At 48.4% G+C, this 8891-nt stretch overlaps 1 protein-coding gene across 2 annotated transcripts in view; it reads left to right on the top strand.

Moving 5' to 3' along the window:
• Positions 1-6502: 6502 nt before the first annotated feature.
• The window catches only part of MAP3K3 (mitogen-activated protein kinase kinase kinase 3), a 40080-nt gene continuing 37691 nt past the window's right edge, over positions 6503-8891 (top strand). For both annotated transcript variants that reach the window (XM_048926971.1, XM_048926970.1), the window contains exon 1: positions 6503-6651. In XM_048926971.1, coding sequence (XP_048782928.1) covers positions 6648-6651 — 4 coding nt within the window. In that variant the 5' untranslated portion in view covers positions 6503-6647. The remainder of the gene's footprint in view (positions 6652-8891) is intronic.

The following is an 8891-nucleotide window of genomic DNA, read 5'->3' as shown; positions in this document are numbered from 1 at the left end:
CTTGAATTAGGGGTTACTCCAAATAATTATGTTGTTAGGATGCCAGTCATGAAAGAACTGGTAAAGAATGGCTAATAATAAAAATATGCCCACATTTACTTTCAGAAGCCAAATTACCACATGTTGCCCATACACTAGCGTTGTCCGTGTCATGTTCTCTGACTTCCTTGTATAGTAATTCTCCCCTGCAGAAAAAAATGGTAATTATCTGTCCTCGTGTGTTTTTGTGTTTGAGATGATTGGAAGAGGGATTTTCTAATACAAATAATTGGTCTCTAAGGCTTTCTGAAAATGAGCAAATTAAAGACAAAGCAATTAGGCTCTTATTTAGCTTCTAAGTCTCTCTTGTGTGGGGGTGACCTCTGTTAAAGGGTGTTTTCTATACAGGCTCCATCACTGTTGTCGTTGCTAGAGCTGGGATCTAGAAGGGGAGCAGTGTAGCAGAACTTGACATTCTTACCTTAGAGCTGGGTGAGCAGGACTGATGGCTCCAGTAAGTATTTAGATTAACTCTGGTTCAGCCACGCTGCTGTCTGACATCTAATGTACTTTCAGAATCTTCTCTAATTCTTTGTGTACTGGTTTTGAAACAAAAGCTTTTTACGCTTCGTGGTCACAATGGAAAGAGTTGCCTGCGAAGATGCTGTGCTGTTTTTTAAGCTATATATGGACTTTAACTAATCCATATTTGGATAAGATGCTTTCCTTCGAAGAATTGTTTGTCTTTGCCCTAGAAATGTATTTACAAAATCCTTGATCTGTTTCATGGAGAATTCTGAAGCACAGATACAAAGAAATTTCCTCCGCTTCCACTCCAGTGGATGAAAGCAAAGCAATTAAGTTGCTGTATGCCAAATTCCAGCTTCTGTTTTCAGTACTGAGATGCGCTCCATCAGCTTCCCATTTGGGGGAACATGTCCTCCTTGCTGTAGAGGTAAATAACAGTGTGCATTCAAATGGTGTCACGCTTGCATCTGCTTGAAATCCATTTGAGTTTGTGCAGCGACCTCAAGCAACAAATATTTAATGCCAGAGTTCAAAGATGCTAAGCAATACCTGTTGTATTTTTGGTAACTGTAAGCTGACAAAAAAAATCCCCATCTCTGTATGGGAGTAACTAAAGCAGGAAAGGAGCCTGCGCCGTAAATCCAAATCACTGTTCTTTTTTTTTCTTTAACTTTCTTAAAGTCAAATTTAAGTCTGTCCTCTCTGTTCAGCATAAACGTTTTGAATTTCTCCTTATCCAGTATGGGCCTTTGGGAAATGCAACAACAGTCACCATCAGTGACTGCAGGGCATCCTCCAACACTGGGAACTCAACCTGTCTTTCTCATTTGGTGATCATCTACCTGCCATGTTGTTGTTGTCACTGATTTGCCATCTTTTCCCTTCATTAGGAGCAGCAGGCTGCTTAAAGGTGTCAGCTGGTTGGGATGTGGAGGCTAACTCAGCAGTAACCACACAGATCCACACGTTCCTATAGACACACTCCCTCTTCAGTGATGAAGACTAGAAGTCTATAAAACACAGCTGGAAGCAACCAGTTTGGGTGCTAATGAAGTCCTGTGGGAAGGACTACTGACAACTTTTGCAAATTGGGCATACGAGTGCAAAAATTCAGGAGCTGGTAGAAGATGAGAGAAACAGACTGCTTGTCAGAGTAGCAAAGGAAGCGTCATTAAGTCCTGGGAGGAATATGTGTAGAGATGAAATAACGAGGTTCTCTTCCCCAAGGAACAACAACATCTGGCATGGCTGGCTGACTTGCTGTGTGACCCTGGGCACGGTGCAGCTGTTAAGAGCTATAAGTAAAAAGCACTTAATTAATCAGAGATCAGTAAGTGGCTTGAAAATACTTGAAAATTCAAGATGTCCTCAACAGTAACAGAATAGTTACAATACAGTGCGACTACAACAAGGCTGTGCTTTAATCTCATGTGATTTTTTTCGTGCTGCTCCTTATGTGGCCCAGGTTGCCGGTTCAGAAGCAAGCCATCATCTAAAAGCGTGTCATATTTCTAACATCCTTCCCCCTCTTCCTTCCCTTCAGTTTTGCTCGCTCCACGAGGAGAATGTCTCCTATTTTTTAACCAGACAGCTTCAGAGCCCCCTCTGCTGGAGTGCTGGCAGCAGGAGGACAGAGCGTGGCCAGCAGAGCAGGACAGGTAGCAGCTGCTCTTCGGGGCTGGGGAAGGGGAACAGCAGGCGTGCTTCTTAAGGATGAGTTTCATGTAGTTGATGTGCTGTACTGGAGGTGAGATTTGCCCAGTTCACATTGTCTCACTGTCCTGAAGCTGGATTACAACGTTGGTTCTGTTAGTTTTCCTTTGGTACTGTAGTCAGGATTTTCAAAATGTTGAGAACACCCAGGAGAGCATTAACAAAACAAGAACTGCCTGGAACCAGTGAGGTGATTCTTCTCAGAACTTCAGAATGCTTTTCTGCATCATCTGGAGACTTATAAAGTTTTTTTTTTCCTCCCCCTCCACCGGTTTACTCCTTTGCACAGCTCTCTGGCTGTGGAGATGTACAATAAGGAAGTTTTGGCATGAGACAACGCTCAGCCTGGAGACTGCTAAGCTCCCCAGGAAGGATGTGTGTACCTAAACAAGAAGGGAAACAGGAAGGAAAGAAGAAATAGTACATCTGATAGCAAGGAGAGGAGGCTCTTTGACTGAGACAGGTATGCTTCAGAAAATGGAAGTGCTACCAGAATAGAAAATATGGTGGCACAACAATGAAGAGCCTAGGAAAAGATGCCAGGAGCTGAATCCCAAAGGGCTGCTCCAGTCTTCCTGTGCAACTTCTAACAAGTCACCAGCTCTCTGTGCAGCACTCTTGTAGTCCCTGTTTTCAGGATTAATTTCCTTTTCTTGCTTCTTGCAGTGTAACAGCACTAAACAACCCTGTGAGGTTCCTTTACAACAAATGAGCTGACTATAGTGGCTCCTGGGGAGTCTGGGTGAATACCTGTGCTGATGATCTTACATAAGATATCTGCAATCAATCTGATCGCCGTGATGTTGAATTAACAATGCTTTGTTGTTTTGTTGCTGTTTACAAAAATGAAGCTTCTCTTCTGGAAAATAGCTTTAAAAGGATGTGGGCAATCTGGGTGGAAAACCACAGACTATCAGCTGTACCTTGGTGTTACTGTAAAATGAATAACCTCATTTTTTGCTCAAAATTGGCATAGCGTTGAGTAGAGAGTAAAAGTGAAAAAAGAATTATTCCTTTTTCCCTGAAGATATGTAAAATGGGCATCTGCTAAACTTCCACAACAGAACTGTGGCTGCAGTTGAGAAAAGGTATGCCAGCTTATCTAGGAAAAATAATGTGAGGAGGGAAGCCTGCACTGGCCCTCCCCCAGACAGTCTAATGGCACTTGCATATAGACAGTGTTGTGATAATGTCTCTAACAAGAGAACAGAGATGCAAAACAGCAGTTTTGGTCTGCTGGTGGGTATGTCAGGCTAGATGGGTGTGTGAAGTAATGAACCATTAAGGACAGATCATTCTGTTTTCAAAGGAAGAAAAAAGCTTTCGTGAAATCCAGGCTTTCTGGTCAGCTGCAAATGGAAGGAGGGCGTTTCACTGGGTTGCCCATCTGCTGGGCTCTCCTGGCTCACTGGCACCAGTTGCAACTAGCAGGTTTGGTATCTCTTTAAGAAAACCAGCTTTCTACACAAAGGGCTTGAGGTGGGTTTCGTGTAGCAGGACTTTGGCTGAGCATTTCACATGACAACATGTAAGAATTGGAAGACAGATGAAAATATTGAAGGGTAAAGTGACTGTAGTGTGTTTTGACATCATAGCTGATGCACTGGGGAATTAACTGAGTTTCTCCAGTTCTAGCGCTGCAATTAATCATTAAAACCTTTCTATAATGACCTTGGCATAAAAATCAAGTGTGATGATTAAATTTGGTGATGAACAGAAGTGGGAAGCTTCACTAATAGTAGGGAACAAGAATATCTTAGGGAATTGATGGCTTTGAAGAGTGAGAAACAGACAGGAGATGAAATTGAGCAGCAGAAAGTGCAAAGCTGTGAATGTAGAGATAAATTTGTGAAAGACGTGAATATTTGGAAGTTAGTGGGGAAAGGAGGCTGGATTTAGCTGTTAAAGGGTAGCAGTGAGCCTCTGTGAAAATGCATGTAGAGAAATTGGTCTAATGGCAATAATGATGGTGCTGTCATACAAGAGAAAAGAACTGAAATTAGAATAGAGGCCAAAAAAAAGGCTACCAGGAAGACACCACAGAGGTTGTATTATCAGAAGAGTTAAAAATGGCTTACTCATCTATTAAAGTGGAACCTGAAAGGGGATATGATTATCTTGATGTATTTAGAGAGAAAACACCAGGGAAGATGAAAGGATAATTTAAGTGAAAGGATAATCTTGGCATGAAAACAAATGGCTATAAGCTGGGCATGAGTATACAGGACAACTAGAAAGACTTTTCTAATTTCAGAGTGATACAAGAGATGCTGAAAATGAGTCTGAACGCTGGCAGCGTTGGGCTGTTTTTTGGATGGGAATTTTGAGGTGATGTGTGTGGAAGCCCTCTGGCCTAAAAGCAAAAGCAGGACTGAGATGATTGCTTTGTGCCCAGCTTCTGGCCCTTGGTCAGATCTGTTGATCTAAGCATTCCTTTACAGATGGATTTTCTATCTAGCATGGCATAGTAAGATCTTCTCATTACCCCAAATAACAGGTAGTGTCATCATGGTTTGGCCGTATCCTGAACCCCTCCTGGTCCTGCACTTGCCCCCACTTCCAATCCGGTTTTCCTTCCTGTGCTTTCCAGTTGATGCAGCCTCTCTGACGTTGCTGTGTTGCTGGTGAGTGAAAACATTTAGAAAACAAGACCCTTGCAGCTAGATGTCTGCCAGATAGACAAGCAGCTGCTGAAGCCATCTGCTCGAGGTGGGTTTCCCAGCAGCAGGGTGGCCATCGCTGCATCAGGGAAGGAGAGCTGGACTTGTTCTTAGTAAAACAAAACCCCTCTGCTGTCACTTGTGGGGGGGAAAAAAAAACCACTATCCAAATACATCCCCCTGGTGGGATGGAAGCAAAAGCAAGGACAGAGCAGCTGAAGCCTGGATGTTGTTTGTAGAAGATTAGTTGATTTATGAAGTTTGAGGTAGAATTACTAGGTTAGATTGGACGGTAAAAGCAGTTCTTTGCCCTAAAATCTGTGGGGGAAAAAAAAATCTGTTGCATGGCATGTTTGTTTTGTTTTTAGTAGGAATGTATTCTGCTTTATGGTCTGTCTGCACAAGGGGAGGTGGCAGCTGGGAATGCTGAAACCAGGAGGAGAACCAGTCATCAGGAGTCTATCAGAATGAATGGGACAGGTGAGCGGTTCCACTTCTGACAACACAACCTGTTTCATTAATATGAACTCCTCAATGAAAGGCAGGGCGTAGTGAGCTCCAGCCTCGTGTACTTCATTAAATCTCAGTGCAGAGGGTTAAATGCATGTGAATTTACTTTCATACTGAGTAACATCAACAGAGGCACAGTGTGATTGCAGCACCTAGCAGCACTGCGGTGGTGGAAAGTTTGAAGCAATGCTTTGGAAGATGTATAAAAGGCAAAATGACAGCAGTGTTTATTCTGTGACTTGGACACGTGTCCCTTTGTGCAGCCTGCAGGGAGCTGTGCTGGGATGCTGCTGGGGCCTCATTAGAACAGCCGTGAGGATGGCATCCCTTCCCACAGTGGGACTCTGTGCTGCCTGGGGTGGCTGGTTAATGCTTTGCTGAATCTTGATTTCAGTGTGTTCTGGGCTCCTTTCTGCTCTGGAACTGTGATTTTCTGTGCTTCAGTGTGGTGGTGTTTTGGTTGGTTTTTTTTTCTTCCTAAAAAAAAAAGTCTGTCTGTTTAATAAATGAATTTCTTTTGTAAAAAGAAAAATCCCTAGCCGTGGTCATCTGGGCGGCAGAGGCCGTGAACTGCGTTTCCCCCCCTCCAGCGCGGCTCTGTGTGCATCAGCCGCGGCCTTTCCCATCGCCTATTGAGCCGGAGGCACGCAGGGAAGGGCCGGCAGCGGAGGTTCCTGGGCCCGGCCCGGGCGCTGCGTGCCGCGGGTGGGCGCTAGGACCCGGCGCTAAGCCCGGCCGGTGGGCGGGGCTTCGCGGCCGCCCGTCATTCTGATTGGCAGCCGGTGGCGGGCGAGGAGGCGGGGCCAACCCCGCGAACGGCACGGCCCCCCGCGATTGGCGGGCGACGCTCTGAGCGCCGAACCGATTGGCGGGCGGTGCCGTCGGGTGGGTGGCTCGGCGGCGCGGATTGGCCGCGAGCGGCGGGTCGGCCCCTGTGATTGGCAGGCGGCGGCGGCGGGTGCGCGGCGGCCGCCGAGCGGTTTGTTTTGCTCGCGGCCCGGGCGCTTTGCGGCGGCGGCGGCGGCGGGGGAGCGACCGGCACCGAGCGAGGCTCGCCCCGCCGCGACCCGCAGCCCCGCCGCCGCCGCGGGAGCCGGAGCGGGGCCGCCGGAAGGAGGCGGCGGCGGCGGCGCGGGCCCGGGAATGTGGCGGCGGCTCTGAGCCCTCCCCCTCGGCCCGGCCGCCATGGAACCGCGGCGGTGACAGCGAACCTCAGCGCGCCGCCGCCCGCCCGGCGCGGGGCCGCCGCCCGCCGCCATGGGTGAGAACGGGGGGTGAGCGGGGGGGGGCGGCTGCCGCCTCGGCGGGGCCTGGGCCGCATCCCGGGCTGCGGGGCGGGGGCGGGCGGCGAACGGGGCGTCGGCTGAGGGAGGAGGGGGCGAAGCGGGGGGCGGGGGAGGCACGGCCGGCTTCGGGGGGTCCGCGAGTCGTGGATGTTGGTCGTGGGAAGGCGGGCGGCGGAGGAATGGAGGGGGGGGGGAGGCTGCGCAGGTGGGAAAAGTGCCTCCAAAAGCAGCTCCTCCGTGGGCCCAAATCGTCGGATTTTTGGGCATAAAGAACCGCTTCGTTTTTACCTTTTTTTTTTTTTTTTTTTTTTTTTTTCAAACTTTGCTTTTATTGCTGTTGTTGCCCCGATTTCCTTTTTTGTTTTTTGTTTTTTTTTTTTTTTTGCTTTACTGTGGTGTCCCTCTCGCGTTAGGACTTAAAGAAATGTGGCTTTTCTGAAGCAGAATTGACTCATTTCTTGGCAGGGAATCGCTGCTGCTACCTGCGGGGCAGAGCCGTGCTGCTTCGTGGGCTGCAGCTTCCACTCTGTGCTGTGGGACTCCCTCAGCGTTCAGTCGGTGCATGCAATGAGTTCTATTATGTGTATCCTAACTGCATTGCAACAGTGTTTCCTTCGTGCCCTGAGACCTTCCCAGGCACAGCAACACCTAGGAGAAAACTGTGTAAACCGTGTTTTGTAAACACAATGAATAGGCAGATCTGTAAGCAGGCTCCTCTTCTCTAAAGAGAGAAGCGTGGCGTTACCCATAGCAGGACAAGGGGAAATGGTTTGAAGTTGAAGGAGGGAAGGTTTAGGTTGGATGTCAGGGGGAAGTTCTTTGCTGTGAGAGTGGTGAGGTGCTGGAACAGCTGCCCAGAGAGGCTGTGATGCCCCGTCCATCCCTGGAGGTGTTCAAGGCCAGGTTGCATGGGGCCCTGGGCAGCCTGGGCTGCAATGAAATGTGGAGGTTGGTGGCCCTGCATGTGGCAGGGGGTTGGAGCTTCAGATCCTTGAGGTCCCTTCCAACCTTGGCCGTTCTGTGATATCCAGGCAGTGTCCTTTCTGCAGGAGCCAACCTGATGCTGCATAACTCGCAACAGAGCTTCCATGGAAGTGCTTTCTGGGGCTGTTGGATGCCTCTTTGTAAGCACGTGAGCTCGGTGTGAAGAACGTTTCCACAAAGCGCTGCAGCGTAGTGTTGCAACTGCAGTTCTGATTGATGTGAAAGGAGAGAGCGAAACTCGTCAGGCTGTTGTGAGCAGATCTTTTAAAGACTGTTTTGCAACGGGCTGTATGACTCTGAGTTTTTTCCCACCTTGTTTCTCATGAGATTCTCTGACAGAGGAATGCTGCCGATGAGAGGTCAGTGCTGCAAGGGTGCAACCACAACTGGCTGGTGGAGGATCTCAGGCACTTCACAGCAAGGGCTACAGCAGTTATTTCCAAACCTGTGCTTTCCAAAAACTAGGGCTCCTCGGCAGCAATAGGGACACTTGCTTCTAAGACAGAGAAATGTGCATGTATGTGGGAAGCAAAGGGGAGAGCAGCACTCAGGCCCAGAGTGAAGTGCTCCTTGCAGGCCTGCTGCTGCCGACGCTCTCCCCGGCCTGCTCTGCTTTCCTGCCTGTGTCACTTCCTTCCCTTGGCTCTCATGGCCCGGCGCTGCAGTGACAGCCCCCACGGCCTGGGGAGGGAGGGGGCTGAGCCCAGGGCCGGTCAGTGCCAGCTGAAATCCACACATCTAGGGGGGATTTCTCAGCGAGAAGAGGAACCTCAAATACGTATCCCAGGTTTCATAGGGATGCTCTGATTTTGCTTCCTTGCAGAGCGAGTCACTTGAGATTTCCTTAAAACAGAACAGCCTTTTGTTACCTTGAACGCTCTGTCATAAAACAGTTCTGCTCAGTTGTGAAGGGCTCAGAGCTCAGCTTTTCCAAAAATCTGCGTTCTGAACTTTAAAACAGATTCTCTTTTGAAAAATCTGACTTGTCGCCCTGGTTCTGCTGGTGGAATGGCAAGCAGCGTGGCTGTTGCCAGCAGCAGATGCCAAACACGAAGATGTTTGCTCTTCTCAAACAACTGCAGCATCGTGCCTTCTATTATCATGCTATATAAAATAGCATCCTGCTTTATAGAGGTTTATAGACTTCCTGTTTTTACCACTCTGCAGATGCTTTTACTTCGGGGCTTTTTTTTTTTCTTAACCCTATTCCTATTTTGTGCCACTGCAAACA

This window comes from Lagopus muta, chromosome 25 (genome assembly GCF_023343835.1).
Source record: "Lagopus muta isolate bLagMut1 chromosome 25, bLagMut1 primary, whole genome shotgun sequence".
NCBI classification, from domain to species: domain Eukaryota; kingdom Metazoa; phylum Chordata; class Aves; order Galliformes; family Phasianidae; genus Lagopus; species Lagopus muta.
Note: the sequence above shows the minus strand (reverse complement) of the source record. Positions and strands in the feature narration are given on the sequence as shown.